The 17,498-nt window shown below is 43.3% G+C and overlaps 1 protein-coding gene across 1 annotated transcript in view; it reads right to left on the bottom strand.

The window, feature by feature from the left end:
* Positions 1-9,231: 9,231 nt before the first annotated feature.
* Positions 9,232-17,498, bottom strand: part of ZNRF2 (zinc and ring finger 2) — a 53,311-nt gene continuing 45,044 nt past the window's right edge. Inside the window, 3 exon segments of the mRNA XM_066193680.1 lie at positions 9,232-11,321; positions 12,455-12,532; positions 13,244-13,349. Coding sequence (XP_066049777.1) covers positions 12,475-12,532; positions 13,244-13,349 — 164 coding nt within the window. The 3' untranslated portion in view covers positions 9,232-11,321; positions 12,455-12,474.

Below are 17,498 nucleotides of genomic sequence, written 5' to 3'. Positions count from 1 at the left end.
CTCCCAGCTCACCCAGAGCAGGGGGTCTGCTCCCACAGCTCTGGGAGTCGTGCTGGGCAAACTGGTTGCCAGAGCAGTTTATCTGGACATCCCTTGTTTATCTGCACGGCATTTCTGGCTGAAGCTCTTCCTAATCTTACCAGCCTCTTTGTAAGGGGCATTGGAGCAACACTTCTGCAGCTTGCAGTGAGAGCCTTGTTTACTCAGACACAACTGTAACTTTTTAAAGACTTGTTTGTAATTTGCTGAAGCCTTCTCTGTACACTGCGTCATGTTTTTCCACTCGTCCACTGTGATAATAAACAGCTTTTTAAAGAACAAGCTGCCTGGAAGTGCTCGGGCTTTGCTGAAGCCCTGTCAAGCACATGCTTGGCTGGATCAAAATGGGAGAGTGACACCCCAATTAATTCTGGCTACAGACAAGAGAGAGGAGTTTCCTCAGCTGGAGAAGGCTTTTCACAGCTGCCACTGCCCATGCCCATGAGGGGCCCTTCCAGCAGCAGGTGCCAATCCAGTTAGGGGCAGCAAGGCACAGTGGTGCCTTGGGGATGTGCTGCAGCCGTGCTGTGCCCTGCAATCCTCCCACCACACTGACTGCAGGAGCTCTTTGCATTTCCACCTGCTGCTGCTGGGGGCAAAGACTTGCTGGTTTGAGGTGTTACTACTTGCATTTGGCTGGTGCAAGCCGAGTGTGTTTACTGGTGCCAGATGACACAGCAGCCTTCAAGGAAGCCCTGCTGTGACACAGTGCAGTCCTGCTCCAGTCACACACTGCCAGGTCCTCAGGAAAGGGTGTTTGTCTGAGCCTGGTGTGGCTCACTTGGCGTCACACGTGTCTCCAGGTGCCAGACCACAGTCTGTGACTTGCAGGGTGGTCAAGCAAGGTCATTCAGCCTTTGCTCTTCAACCACAGCCCAATCCCACCATCCCATGCTGAGGGAGCAGTACTGATGCTGAAATAAAGCAAGACACCCATGCCTGCTTTTCTGTGCCTTCATTCTGCTCCCTTACCTTGCTTCAGCAGACAGAAATAGGAGCCCACTGCAAACCCGAATGCTGCAATGGCTGCATTTGGGCTGCATCAGAGCCAGGTGAACAGCAGTGAGCGACGGGTTTGCCATGAGGAAGGAGAGGTCACTGCAGAAACCTGTCGGGCACGAAAAAGCTGCAGCTGTACACAAAGGCCTTAACTGCTGCTTTAGTAGGTAGAAACAAAACAGCAGGATTGTGCTAGATGAAAATGGAGGCCAGGCTGGGAGCTGCCAGCTGCACTCAGGGACTCCAAATTTACTCACAGGAGGAGGTTTCTCCTTGCTTGCTGGAGGCTCTCAGTTGCTCTGTGGGATAGGTCAGCCTTCTAAAAACACAGCAGAGCAACTGGGGCAAGTCCTTCCTCACTTGCTGGAGTGGGAACAAAAGGTGAGAAGATGCAGGGAGTGCCACAGGTGCTAGGGGAGCCCCTCTTTCATCCTGGGAAATTGCTGATTGAATCCCCTGGGAATCTCGACAGGGCTGAGGTCAGCCAGTATTCATTCTCCACTTCTAGAGGTAAATGAGAGCTGATGGCACAAGCTGCAGATGTTTGAAATAGCTGCCCTCAGGTACATAGGGGGATGTGAAAACAGGGATGATGCTTCAGAGAAAACAGCAGCTTCAGGGTCAGGAGCATCAAGGCATGAGAGGTCACAGCAGGTGGGTTAAGGAATAAAAACTGGTCTTACTCAGCCAGGGGCAAAAACTACAGTCATTGCTTTCTACTGGGAAAGCAGGAAATGTCCTGTGCCTTTTGCAGACAGGGAGTCTGGGTGATGCGCTGGAAAACAGCAGGTTTTGGGCAGTGCTGATGCCACCTCACCCACTCGAGGTCAGCACCTGCGGGACTCAACACCCCTTTGGGGTGGGGATACATAAATTCCTGCCACACACAGGGCCGGCAGCTGCTGCTGGCACCAGGGCTGCTGGCACGGGGCTCCCAGCAGCCCCAGGAGGCTGCCCACAGTGCAGTGCTGGTCTGAGGATGGTGCCCATCCCAGCGCCTACAGAGGCAGCTGGCTCAGGAGGTGGCTGCAGGTGACACAGCTGAAGGGACACTTCCAACACCGCAGCGAGCGGCTGTGCCCGACAGCAAACCAGCCCTGGTGCAGAAGTGTCCCCCTTGCTCCCCTGGGGCATGGAGCCAGAGCTCCAGCTCCAGCAAACCCCTTGCAAACAACTAAATTATGCCCAGCCTCCCCTGTCTGGAGATTCCCCTTACACACTGAAGGCAACAACTTAATAAGCTGAAGCCGGGAGACTTGGACCTCACAGACCGGAGCAAATGAAGCTGTCAAGCTTTCATGCTCCCACTACCTGCCAGACACTTTAATCCCGAGTTCAGCAGATGTTAATCCTGGCCCGGGTGGCTTGTGAGGAGGAAAGCTGCTCCCTTGAGAAGTCCCCCGGGCCCACGAGGGGAGGGAGCGGGTGAGAAGGCGCCACTGCCAGGCGGGCTGGGAACAGCCCCACGGGGGTCATTCCTCTCGGCGACAAAGCCCGATGCGGCTCGGGGAGAGGCCTGGCAGCTTCCTCTGCCTTCTGTTTGAAGCCGGCTTAAGGAAACAACCAGGAGGGAAGGGAGGGGGGAGGTTTTGTTAAAATGTAAACGCGTGTTCAAACAAAGCAATCTGTAAACAGGAAGGAACGAAAGTAGGGCAGAAGCTCGACACAAAACATGACTCCGAAGATAACGGGCCGAACGCGGAGAGGCGCGGAGCACCTGCAATTTCCAGCGGGCTCAGCTGAGGCTGTGTCCCTGCGCCTCAGATCTGCCTCGTCTACGCTCTTGCCCTTCCGAGGAGTGAGTCATCTTGCGTCAACTGAGGATGGGCTTTATGCAATTATTTATTTATGTCAAACCCTCCTCCCTGCCACCATGCATCCCTGATCTCATCCCCCTCAGAAAACAGATGCTGTATTTACATGAGGGCTGGAAAACTCCATCTCACTTGGCTTTTGCTGAGGCTCCTTGTTTCCCAGTGGCTGACTGGCTGGCAAGGAGACAGCAGGAATGAGCTGCACAGCACCTCACAAGCAGTGTGCTCTATGGCCTTGTTTTGCTTTTTGGACACCGGCAGCCCTCTCCCTGCAGGGTGGGACGGAGCTGAGAGCCTCCTCTACCGAACAAACATGCTGGAGGATGTTTGCAGACAGCAGCAGGCTCCAGCCTGCGCCCCCCCGGGCACAGACATTGCTCAGGTGTTGTAGCCTCAGAAGGAGTACAAGATCTTACAGAACAGGGCACTCAAAAGCCAGGGGAGGGACTTCCCTGTTTAGCTCCTGCTGCTGCAGGGGAACTCTTCCCACCTTCTTGCTGTCTTTGCTGCAGGCTGTGTGTTCCCTCTTTCTGCACAGCATCCAGAAGTGGACATGGAGCACTGGCTGTACCAAACAACAGCGTGTGGTAGGGCCAGACACAAACACACACGTGTACAACATCACCATCTATTGCTGACAGTTCCCAGGAACTCCCTGAGGCCAGCACAGCATCCCAGATCCTACAGGACGAGCAAGTTGGGGCAGAGGTAGCATGTCCCAACCATAGGGAGGAAGGTAGGATGTGATACCAACAGATGTCATTAATTTAAATTTTCACGCATGAAATCCTGTACCTACTGAACTGGAATGATTTCCAGCAGATTTTTCTGATGCAAAGCCAAACTCGGCTCTAACTAGTTACCAATTGCTTCCATAACACAGCTCAAGACTGAGGAGGAAAACACAGAAATAACCGGCAGTTAAGGAATTCCAGAAGGCAACTGGGAGGAGCGGCTGGGGAAGTGGGGAGGGGTGGTGGAAAATAAGTTACTCTGACAAACGAGAGGAACATGTTCCTCAGTTATTACATCCAACTGTTTCTGGGTGCAGACTTGAATAATTCATGCATTAGAACTATCATCTCCCACAGAGAGAATTGTGATGGTCCAATTGTTACTGTGCTTTAGCAATGGGTTCAGCTACCCCTAGCTACACCAAAAGGCTTATCTCAAAAGTGGAGCAAGCAAGGACGGGCACACAGCTGTGGGGGAACCTGTGCCATAAATCTGTGCATCACATTCCATCAGCAGGTATTACCAGCCTGCACAAGTCCCCTTGGCTGAGAGCAGCACCCAAGAAGCATCTCCTGCCTGGAGAGTGAACTGCTTTCATTTTCCCCCACATCCTCCATATAACCTTGGTGAAATGCACTTGGTTTTACTCAGAGCACCCACAGTTCCACTCCCAACTGGTGCAGGGGGAGAGGTGTAAAATCACGCCTTCCCCGCAGCAGACTTACCCTGTTCACTATCCAAAACCACACAGCTCATCTGTGCTCCTGTCCTCATCTCACTTTATGTTCAGCACAAGGGCTACAGCTCCCCAGCTGCTGCCAGGCCAGGCAGGAAGGTTTGGAGTGGTAACACAGCCAGCCAGGTCTCTCACATACACACCTACCTGCTGCAGGTGACCTGAGTTGCAGAGCTGCAGCCACTGCCCCAGGAGAAAGTTTCCAGGCAGTCGGCATCACAGTGCTCTGCCCTTGCCAGGATGCTCCACTGGAGAACAATTTAACATCCTCAGTGGCTCAGGGCTGAAATTCCCCCCTCCAGCAACATGTCTCTGCAGGAGCCGGTTATAATAGCCTCCTTCCAGCTGTTCAGGGACGTTTAGATGAGACTACTGGTAACTACTGGGGACAAAGAAATCCATGCACTGACCAGCCACAGGTATGCTGTGAGGGAATCAGTTTTAAAGAAGCAACCATGAAGTGTTTTGGGAGGAAGCTAAAGTGGTATTTGGAAGGAAAGAGCAGCTGTTACTTTGATCCTCTGATGGAGGTTCCCAGACTCCAGGTGATGAGAAAGGACTGTTTGCTACCATCTTTGCCCCATATTCCTTTTTTTCTTTTGAAACCACCCATGAGTTTCCCTACCTCCTGACCTGGCAGCTCCAACTTATGCTAACCTTGAAGGCCATCATGTCTGCTGAAGATCTACAGAGGATGCATTAACCAGAGATATCCCACCCCTAGCCTCCAGCCACCCCCACAAAAGAGCAGCTACATCAGCTCTTGTCTGCTGAGACCTTCCCTGGCCAGATGGATGCAAGCCTGTCACATCACTGCTTGTGGGACAGGTGAAGAGTGAGAAGGGCTCAGAGGGGCCAGAGGTTGGCCCAGAGGGTTGCACTCCCACCTACAGGACTGCAGACAGGTGAGATGCCAAGCTGCTTTTCTGGCTGTGACTCTAAACCATGCACTGCTTTTCCTTCCCCTGCTCCAGCTCAGACTGCAGCACAGACATACAGATGTTCTGCCCCACAGCAATGCCTCTTTGATGAATACTTAAAAAAAAAAAAAAATCACCTGGAAGTGTGAGGAAAACTGTGCTTCAAAAGATTTATTACATATATTTGTACATATTTTACATGAATGGAATGTTAAACATACAACCTAAAAATCAATAAAAAAATATTTTCATTCGTGATTATGTACTGGCAAACCACTGAAAAGAGTACCTTAGAACAACTTAAGTCAACTTGCAATCATACTGCTCAATTAAAAAAAAAAAAGAAAGAAAAAAAACAACAAAACAAACAAATATGTTTTACATTTACATTAGACATTGCAAATTACATTCTGATTTCCGCTCCGGGTAATGAAAAGGTATCTTGTCCATTACCACTGCACGTACAGGTGGCATTTCAGAAGCTAGCATGGACTTCCCTCTAACTCACTGTGGGCAAGGTTAGCTCTGTAGGAAGAGGCCTATAAAAAAAAGGAGTACACACTCTGCTCCCTACCAGCAGGTATCTGCCAAAGGGTAGGAAGAGCCAGGATGAGATTTGTAATCAAGGGATAAAGGTTAACACTGGATCACCACTCATTCAGTGCCACACTGCACCTCTTAAAATTTGTTACAAGTAGTTTTTACGTAGTTCATTAAAGCATCCCCTCTGCAGCTAAGCCACCTCCCTTCTTCCTTGAAAGCTATAGTGCTTTGGCAATATCAGCTAGGGGAGAATTCTTCACTGTATGGTAACAAATATTCCAGCTTCATCTGAATATATACAAGAGCATAGAATCAAGCTTTGATGTTTCTTCCTCTCAGAATTTCACACCTTGAGAGCTTGTGACCAGTCATGTTGAGAAGTGTTTACTATGAAATACAACATATCAGCATTAAAAGGGACAGATTTAAGGGAAAACAAGAGGAACAGGATTCAGCAACAGATTATGTTCTTGCAACGTCGGGTTACTTACACTTGAAACTCTGCCAAAATCGAGCAAATCCTATTTATCTTTGCAAAATCTTTGCCAAAGCACACCCAAGGGCAAAAGTCTTTCAAACAAACACACATAGATTAAAAGCTGCCAGAAAGATCAGTGAGTGGGCTGGCTGCCTTCTACTTGTATAGTGGCAACTTATTAGATCCAAGACAGAACCAAGTCCAGCCTTTTTCAGGTGCAGGATATTCTTATGGTGGTTTACCTGAGCAAGTCTTCAACAATAACGCCCCACAGTGAGGTCATTTTACAGCTTATCCCATCATCAGCTCTGATGTACTAATTGAGACATGACTTTACAGAACACAAGCAGCTTGGGCAGCCAGCCTACAATTGCGGAGTAAGATAACCAAATGTAATTTGAGAGTATGGACTGGGTTGGTTTTTTTAACCCCCAACAGGCTAAAACATCTCCAACTTGATTTTAGGTTAACTTATGTGGAGAAACAGAAACATCACAAATTTTCCATTCAGGAAACAAATCCTGGACATAGTTCTGCTGTGAATTTCTCAGGCAGAGTCTTTTGAATGACAAAAAGTTAAGTGGTATGAGCTGCATGAAAAAAAAAAAACCAACCATAACCAGCCTTCTCTTACAGTTACAACCTCTGACATCACTCCTGCTGATGCCAATGGAAAGCCTATTCATATGGGAAAATATGGCCTAAATATATCACATCTTCAGCTAGGCAGCGAAGAAATTGATACTAAAATGACTTTTAAGCTTGGAAGGGTAGAAAGTAAATCATTAAATATAGCACTCATCAAAAAAAAGATAATCCTCCACTGGCAAAGGTGAACTGGAAGATCCCATGGTAGCACTTCTGCACTCCCAGGTGTGTGGTAGTCTCTCAGCAGCAAACTCCCAACTGCACAGCAGAATTAGTACCAAATTTGCACACAAATACTGTTTGAATACAAGAAAGTGGCTAAAAGCCACAGAAACTCAGAGAGATCCCTGCCTGTATCAAAACAACGTGTTTTGCCACCATTTACAAAGAGAGAATAGTAACATTCAAGTGCTAAGTTCCTTGCTTTTGGTGGAACACGGAAGAAATTGAGTAATTTTCTGAAGCTCTCACATAGAAAAGGCAGTGCACTAAAAATGTTCTTAACTCATCACGTATTAGACATACCCCTCCAGAAATATCAAAGATCCACATTTCTGAATAAAAATTATCTTTCCCATATTTGCTGAGATTTCAGTCTCCTGGGAGTCTGTTTCACCAGCTCTTCAGCCTATCAGCAAGGCTTAATTAAAAACCCAGTGCTCCTAAAATTAAGAAGTAGGATAAGATAATCTTGAGATTCAGTCATAACACCCCCGTTACATTATAAGGGGGGAAGCAGGGAAAAGACCAAGGTCACAAGTATCCACCCACACTTTTGTACCTCACCTACATGTCTTCCACTCCAAAATACCCCAGTACACTTACCCTTGATTATGACAACTAACTTGACTACAAATAAGACCATCTGGTTTTGGCTTTATCCCTCCCAAAAATAAAATACCAATAATTCATGGTATGCTTTGTATTTTTGCTTTTACATCCCACTCAACTCATTGCTGAATGTATACACTGAAAGAAAATGAGCTACCTTCCTCCAAAGCAAAGCATTTACCTCACTTTGACTTATAAGTGACTTATAAGAGCCAGGACAAAGAGTGCCCTGTGCTGACAGCAGTTTTGACTCCCTTGTTATTGTACATGGTACGGTTATATACAATCCAACTCAGCCACCTCCACTATGAACTTCAAAACACGAGTTGCTACTGAAGAGACATGGGTATGCTACAAGTTCAGAAAAATCACACATTTCAAGACAGTGTCAAATCTACTCTTCCCCTGCTGGCAAGCAGCATGTTTATGGCAGACCTGAGTATGGGAATTATTTCACACCCTTACATACTTAGGGAAGATATAGGCCAGATGACAGAAAATACTCTAAAACAGCACATAATTGGCAATCTCAAGGTATTTACAGGCAAAGAAGCATATCGCACCGAAATTGAAGTTATTGCTTCTTGTGGACAAGTGTGGTGTTCCTTGTTAGAGACACAGGACTTGATCGGTGTTTATTTTTCCCTTCTGAAGCACAATGAGTTGACACCCCTGTGAGGATGTTTTCAAAATGAAGGTGTTGTCTGTGACTGGAGCTGTGCCTACAGCATGGTCATCACCAGCTGATGGTGACAGAAAGCTTACCTAGGTGAGTTTCCACAGGTGTTTTCAAACCCAAGCATCACTCTTGTGTTTCCAGGGTCATTCCAGGCTTAGTCTGTTACAGGTATACAAGAAAACCTCCCATAGTATTTCAGAAGAGATTTATGGATCAATAACATCAAACTAAGGCTGACCTCGTATCAGTTCCTCAAATAATCCCACAAATTGCTGCTCTACTGTGCTGATGGAAGCAGTGATGGACACTTGCCTGCAAAAGCATCACCAGTGCAATGACTTAGTGACCTGCTTTTCCAACACTGTTCCTAAACATGGGAAAACAGTCCTACTAAACTGCTGGGTCTTTAAATCAGCTACTTCCCTCTGAACAAAGAAAATGAAGGGTTTTAAGGAAACAGTAAGTGAACTAGAAATATGAACTACCAAAACTGAGCTCAAGTTGTAAACAAGACTTATGTTTGCTGTATTTACCTACTTAACCCTCAAGCCAAAGACTATCTATGACCTCAGAGCACAGGACATCAAAACACCAACTACCCCCTTTACATGACTACAGGTGAGTTTCTGTAGGCATGAAGCCAACAGTAAACATTAAATCAATGCAAATGGAAAAGTTTTACTTTCAGAAGATATCAGGAGTTTAAAACATTGGGAAAATGGGCTTGCAGGCAACACCACTATTTGAGTATTACAGGTGCAGTAATTCCTCATCCCCTCCCTCCCTCCCCCAAGATAATACAAGGCAACACAAATATTCTCATTGAAAAAGGACTCTGTACAGGGAATGACTGTACATTTGATGTGACTACAGAATCAAACATGTGACAAAATGATTCTGCTCCCACTGAAAAAGAGAACTCAACAGGGCCCCCATAGCTTACAGGTTCAGCTAAAACCAGTGATGCAAGCCCAAAAGTGTAGAAACTGCACTGCCAATTACAACAATTATCTAGTTTGGACTCCTTCAGATTTGCAGCGTAACAAAGGCATTTTACAGAGCAACATTCAGGAGAAAATGTTATCCAGGGAAAAACTGCTCTTTAAGCAAGATGGGAGAGTTTAGGAACATGCACTGCACTTGTTCTCCAGATAGCAGCAGTTGCTCCTGTTCTTTGCCCTTTTTGATATAAATAACAGCAGCAACAGAGAGAAATGTGTACTGAAACAAAAAACAAACAAACAAAAAACCAACAAAAACAAATACCCCCCAAACCCCACAAACAAACAAAAAAACTCACCACCAAACCAAAACAAAAAAAACCCCCAAAACACCCACAAAAAACCAAAGAAAAAACCAACCAGAATTATTTATGTACAAGACAAACATTTGCAGTGTTGTGCAACTTATTTTAACTATTGAAACTCACTAAGAATACTGTTGCTAATAAATATTCATAAACTCTTCCCTGTGTTGTGAAATTCAGAAACTACAACAATTAATTCTCCATATAAAAAGTATGCTTCTCAACCCTGATATCTGTTCCAGTTTATTGTCATTTAAAAAAAAAATTATTTATTTTAACTGTGATACTTTTTGGGAGCTATTACATATCCACAGTTTTACTTGGTGTAACCACCCAGAGACATCCTGTGTTTTGTGGAGCTCTGGTATACCAATATATTACAGTAAAATAATAATAAATTAAACAAATGCAGAGGCATTAAAAAAAAAAAAAAAAAAACCAAAAAAACCCCAAACTAAATGAAAACCCATACTGTCAAATGCTGGTCTCCACACGAAGACGCCAAGGGTTTAGATGCAAAGTACTACAGATCTTGCCACCAAAAAAAACCATTCAAACAAGGAAACATAAACTTGTGCATGTTCGAAAAATAAACACAAATCCCACCTCGATGTTCTCTCGCCCATGCCTATAAAAACCTCTCACTGTGCCCACATTTGCAGTTATTCATTTACACCTCAGGAGGCAGCCTGGAGATGAGAGTAGTACAATAAAATAATTACCTGAAACATCTTTAAAAAAATACCCGTTAAACAAATTACCTTAACTGGCAGCACTTAAAATTGGTAATTCTTTTCTTTTTCCTATTTTAAAAAAAGTTGCATAGCTGTAAGATTTTGCTTTGCTGCATTTCTTTCTGTCATTTTGACTCACAAGCAGTAAAAGAGATGTTTTAGTTACTTAAATGGCAATACAGTGTGCAGATTTCAACAATCTCCATAGCTTGATCAATATAAATTAGTTACCTGTCTTGGTTTTACTCTTTGGACTGCATTGTGACAAAGGTTTAGTTACAAAACTCTGAAATACAGAATTCCTACGCGGAGCGGTTTATGTTTTCTGTTCTTGAAAAAAGTGAAGAACGTAAAACAGGGTGTGAATTCAGTAAATTAAGGTCACACTGTTAAGATTTTATTTAGTTTGCCATTTACTGTTCTTCAGCCAACGAGAAGGTGAAAACGTTCCCACTCAAATCTGGGGCCGTCCCCCTGCGAGGGTCTCAGAGAGCAGGTATTGAACGTCTCCACTTCCACTGGAGGCAGTAGGAAACATGTCCAATAACTCGCTTCGTCACAGAACCAGAAGTTAGGCTGAAATTAGGAACTTTGGCCTTCGATACAAAATAGTGTCAGTAATGTCTCTGGGGAGTCGATTGTTACAGGATGTGCAGCATTTTCAAAATCCCTGTGTGTCCTTTGCATGAGTGTTTGGTATACTGAGCACTACTGGCAAGTAACGGTGTCTGCAATGCTTTCTCCGTGTCCCTGTCCATCTTTGCCTTTTTCAGCCACAAAGAACTAAGTCTCAAGCCAGGCACGCTGTGTTCAGCAAGGGAACCTCACATCTCCTATGTTTTCTGATCAGTGGAAGCAGCTGTTGGAAAAGCAGAAGACAAAATAAGATCATTTTAGTACAGAAACCACTCAAACAGCATGAGCACAATCACTGAGTTTTCCTTCCCCTTTTTTCCTGAGCCCCCAGTTATCACCATCCCTGCTGTGGAAAAAGCAAATAGAATTTAACATGAGGCTGGACAGCCATGAGCCATACAGAGGCAGAGGTGTTCACGAACAGCATGCAGCCTTCCGCCACAACCAGAGATTGGGGGCAATATAGGAAGTGTGTTTGTTCATGAATTTTACCTAACACTGCCCTGAGGTTAAAACAATTCTCTGTAGCAGGATACCTCCCTTGAGGCTTTCTTTGCTACCCCTACAACACAGACACATGAAGCAACATGAAACAAATGCACAAATAAATGCTAGTCATGAGTATGCCAGATTTTTTTTTCTTAATTTCCCTCAGAACAACAAACCCAAACTCTCAGCTACCAGACGGAATTTCAGGTACCTCTATTTCTCTAAGAATTATGATGATTGTTGGTGTGCTTCACAAGGCTTAGGGGCAATTCTTTAATGTAAGGTAAAATTGCTGACTTAGTCAACTAAAGAATAAAACTATCCTTTAAACTTTTAACACAGATTGCAGATCTGCAATCATTAACACAAAACATAAGCTGGAAAAATGTGAACTTCTGTGAGATGGGATGGATAGAAACACATAAATATTTTTTATTTATTTCTATGCTTTAAACATTCTGGAATGCATTAACGTTAAAGTAGCTTTGAAAATATCTAGCTTCAACCTTTTCAGATGATTCCAAAGCCTTCTGTCAGAAATACATGCCAGTACTCATGGAACAGTCCAAAATTGCACAATTTCTTGTGTAATTATTTTGATTTTGTTTCACTTCTATGGAAAAATACTCTTAGAAAGTTAATACTAAAGGTTCCTTGACAATGAATTGCCACTTTCCAGTACTAAAACTGGAAAGACCACACCATGTAAGGATGTAGAAACCTTTAGCCTATACTGCAATACACATCAATCCTTACTGATTAATATTGTAGTTCTGAGATAGAGTAGTAAATTCACAATTAAAAAGAAACAGTACAGTTATTTCAGAAAATCAAGATATTTATTGTTGGAACATAAACAAACATTACCTAAAAATATGAATCTTGTCTTAATCTGATGGATGCTCAGGGCAAGATCTATTTACTTCAAACCATTCATCTATGCAGCTGTTGGATACAAGACAAAAAATGAAAACAATTGGCAGGCATACCAGTAACATTTTGCAGTAGGATATGAATATAAATTGGCTTCTCAATTTCAATAACTCATAGAATGTTATATTATACAAAGAAGTATATGCACTTACACTCATCACTGGAAAAATTAATAACCCCAAACCACTGTAATATTTGTATTAAACACTGTTGAAAACCTAAATTTCTTAAGTGTTAAAATTTTCAAAGGAAGCATTTTACAAATTACAGATTTTATACACAGGTTAATTCACAATTAACATTGTCATCTTGCTTATATCATTCATCGACATTTTACTTTCTGTAAAGTACAGACACTTAAAAAAAAATGAAACAGGTTAAAATAACATTCTTCCCTCTCCCTGCTCAACTCTTTTAGCATTTGACAAAACTTAAGCCCACATGACCTAAGCTCCTCAGCCATGATACACATTCCTTCCCTATCCGGGTGATTTTCCGAGAATGAGAAGCTTGTAGCAGGGAAAATTAACTTCAAATACATTTGGTAGAGATGCAGAAAGATGTCATTTAAAAAACATCTTTAAGGTTGCTGCTGCTGTTACTTTGTTGTTTTTAAGTGCAAAAAGCAGCTAAGTTCAAGCACTTCTTTAAGCATCCCTTAAGAAGAGTTACCCCATAAATGCAACCTCCTGAAATTTTATAGCCATCCTAAGGAATACTTGCCCTTTATGATATATGCAGAGGCAAGGCAGCCGTGCTATAGTATCTCCTTGCTGCAGGTCTTCCAGGCATATTGCACACTCCCCAGCATCTTTACTCAGCACATCCTCTGAGGAAAGAGCACAAAGTGAAATGGTTGAGAATCAGACTACTACAAGCAAAATGTACTTCATTCAGAACATCAAGGACAGCTACAGAAGAAGGTATTTTTTGTCCTGCAGAAAGATAAGGATCAGTGACACACCAACTGACTGAAGATTCATAAGAACCATGCTCAGTCTTTAACATGAAGATTAAGCCTGAACCTACCACTTCTCTGACAAGGCACTGTAGGTAAGTAACTAGGTAAAGTTCTTCCCAGCATCTAAACACTTAGCCTGTCATTTGATTTTTCTACTCTCCTAGCCATCACTCCTCTATACATCTGGCTTTCCTTGACCAACCTTGCTGGTAACTCGTATTTCACACCTTCAACCTCTTCTCGCCACACTAGCATGTTCTACATCACATCCACCTTTTTCTCAGTGTAAAGTAAGAAACTGTTAACTGCAGGAATGTGAGATTTCCATGAAGGAAAGATCATTGCTGTATGGCTCCAATGACTCCTGGAGACACTGAATTTTTTGCAGTATTACCAAGTCCCAGAACAAAGGAAGAAAAAGTAAATTACTAGGAATGCAAAGGAGTTGGCTTTCACTAAGAAGTTTCTGGGAAAACATATTATTTTTAATAAAAACCTTTTCTCTTGGACAGTTCTCTTAGCCAGAATGTGGAATGCAGAATTCAGTCTTAGCACGAAGCAAAACAGAAGATCACATAAGACCCTGTTTGCCAGATGCAGATTAGAAGTCCCAGTTAGACACAACCTCACACAGTCCACAGGGCACTCCCAACAAGAGACCACGCAGCAACTATACCGGCAGATCAGAAAGGCACACACTTGGCAAAATAAAGTCCACATGTTCAAGTTTCCATGGTTTCATGGGAAAAGCTTCCCCTTCTTTGCCAAAAGGCACCTCAAGTGGTTGCTTATGAAGAGTACCCTTTGTAGCTATGTCTGAGAAACCAGCAGCTCTATGCTGTTCTCTCCTGTGCCTCCATCACCACTGGCATTCCAAACAGAGAATGACAGACAACTAGAAAGCTACCAAGGCAGCAAGAAAGTAAAAGGAAATTAGGTCTACACTGTTTCCATTAAATGACAGCCAGCTGTCTTGCAGGTGCTTGGGTTTCTAAAGCAGGGCTTATTTCAGTCTCCACTATATTCACTGGTTATGCTAAAAGTATTGTATAATGCCACGTGTGTAGCACCTTCATGGAGATGTGAAAAATATCTAACATGAAGTGAACTATTATAAAGAAAAATGTTCAAAACAAAATAATAAACAATATACATCCACCACATAAAATAAAATTTTAAAATGTATTTTATGGACAGTAAACTCCAATCAGAGTTTATCAACTCAGTAAGCTTCAATCAGAAGCTGTAAGTTTCTCAGAACATTAGAGATACTGAAGAGACAAGGTAACTTAAAACAATACAAAAGATTTTAAGAACTCTTACCTGTCAACTTGCCCAGAAGAGGGTGCTAAGGATAAATACTTCCTTGAGGTTGGATTTTGCTATTTGGTTGTTTGGGGTTTGTTTTTTTTTAATACAAAGGTATTCTAATATCTGACACCAGTAGGCAAACTCTCCAGACACTGTCCTGCTACAAAGATATCAATCTTTGTCTGACACTGTCAGACTTCATCCTCCTAGACCACCCCTTTCCACAACTTCACAAGAACTCCTGTGAGCAGTTCTCACAGTTAGGTTGTAGGAAGCAGCACCATTAATAATTTAAGCATGTATCATACATACAGAGCATACTCAATGAAAGTAACTTTTTCCACAGAGTCCCTTTATCAGATCAGCAGCTGCTACCCAAACCAAAATGGGACTACGATATCTCTAGTGAATTAAATCCCAGTCTCACTCCCTCAAGCACTCTTCAGAGGGGAGCATTTAGTCAAGCTTTGATAACAGAAATTAAAAAGCTGTCTGATAAAAATACAGTTTATAAAAGAAAGCATTCCTGTGAACAGTTTTCCATCATTCTCTATTGTACATGTCTGGCTTATCCTGCACTCCCCAGACTGCACAATGCTTGGGTCTGAACTCCCACTGAGCAATTTAGCAAGGTTCTGCACCTTTTGGCCAACATTAGGGCATGATGCCAGTTTAAACATTTGTATCTCCCACCAGTCCTGGCGTAAGTGTCTGACACTCCTTTATTTTCCCTTCAGTATTCCTGTACTCACCCTCTTGCCAGTACTGTCCCTACTGCACGAGTCCCTGGCAAACAGCTTGCTGCCTTCCCTGGCTTCCCCCCAGGCTTCCCAACTGGGATGAGGCACCAGGCACACACTGGGCTTTGCCCAGTCATGCCAGAGGGAGCTAGTGGGAATGATGGCTGGCACAGACTGCACCTCAGAAACACGACGCAGTTCTGCCACCCCTGCAAGAGAGGTTCTGTTCACAGGACTCAATGCTCCTCTTCCTCAGCAATAATGAGGAATCAGCATTCCCTAATTGTGTAAACCTCATGAATCCTACCTAAGGCTCTTGTGCATAAATACTGAAGGTATGAGTACAAAAAAACAACTGCTGTAAATGCCCATGTGTAACTTGCAGGTTAACATACTCCAAATTCATATAATTAAGCTCATAATTAATTACACCCATAGAGCGATGACAGCAAAACCAATCCTTCACGGACTTAGGATACCTTGGATCTGACTACCTTTTGACCATTTCAGGTGATTCAGATCATCAATCTCAGACAAAGAAAAAGGAGTGAATCCGGTCAGATTTTGTTCTGCACTTGTTTTTACAGCATTCGCCTGCACCAACACTGGCTTATGTCAGATGGAAGTCAGTTTAAGGGCCATTTAACAATGACTTTTAAACATATCTGTTACAGAAAACTCTGTATATCATTTTGCACAGAACCACTGCAGTCTGAAGATGTTTTTTGTTTTCATCTTTTCCTGCAGCAGAGTGATTCAGCAGATACATTCTATATTTTTTCCCTTAAAAAACCCCAAACAAACAAACAAACAACAAAACATATAAACCAAAAGAAAGAGTAAAGCAGCTTAAAACTTTATCAATGCTATGATTAAAACATTTTTTCAGTGTATTACCTAAATGGAAGTGGGAAGAGGAATTAAGCCCCATTTTTCCATTTCGCCCACATGTGAGTACATACACAAATACCACACCCCCACATCCACGTGCACTTACCCAATAGGAGGTAAACACTCCTCCACCTTCCCAGCTACTTGAACAAGTACTCAATAGCCAATGACTGGTGTCAAAGATGAAATCTTGAAAAAGAGCATAGTATTTCCATCCTGAGTCTGCACAAGTACTTCTTCTCCTCTACCCGTGGTTACTACTGCTTAAACTTTGGGTTGTCAGTAATTTTTCCTCCTAAACTTCTGCTTTTATCTTTACTGGAAAATAAATTCTACTCCATTTCTGCATTTATAGCAAAACAGGTGGTAGAGGATTAAAAACCAGGCATTCTGGCAATTTTGCACATACTTTACCAATTAAAAGTTTCTTTGACATTACACCTGGTTTTCAGTATGCTGGCTGCCACAAGAGGAATACTCTTGATTCTCTAGGGATTATTCTTGGATGATGAGGTCAGCCATCCACTGTTGCTCAGAAGTTGAGGCAGAAAGATACTCTGAAGGAAAGATGATTCTTAAGTGTTCAGAGCTCCCAACAGAAGGAGGAACATCATTCAGTTGTCACTGCAGATGCCTATTTTGCCACTCAGCTTTCACAGCTACAGGGTCAGTTGGCAGATTGAGCAAGGCAGAGCTGAAGCCATTAGCTTAGTTCACCCATGAAGATTGTGCCTTCACAGCCAGAAGTGGAACTTCACTACCCCTAAGCAGGGAACACACCTTCTGAAGAAGCAGTGGGTTCCTAAGAAGAAACATTTCTTTTTGCTCTAATATAAACCACCTCCTTGAGATCAGATGTAAAAGGGAAGATATTTAACATTCAATGTTTTAACTTGTACCACAGCTAAGCAGTTTTCAGGATTCACAACGCCACAAAGATGTGCAGGTGGGAATTCAGTATTCAGCTCCCCTGACTAACTGTAATCCAAATTCCCTTTTATGCTGCTGAAAAAACCCCATACCTTGTGCTGATCAAACAAGCACAGGCAGTAACTTTTCATGCATACAATAACCC

This window comes from Chamaea fasciata, unplaced genomic scaffold, assembly GCF_029207755.1.
Source record: "Chamaea fasciata isolate MVZ Bird 193981 ecotype frontalis unplaced genomic scaffold, bChaFas1.0.hap1 SCAF_1, whole genome shotgun sequence".
Lineage (NCBI taxonomy): Eukaryota > Metazoa > Chordata > Aves > Passeriformes > Sylviidae > Chamaea > Chamaea fasciata.
The sequence above is the reverse complement of the archived record's forward strand: the minus strand, read 5'-3'. Positions and strand labels throughout refer to the sequence as shown.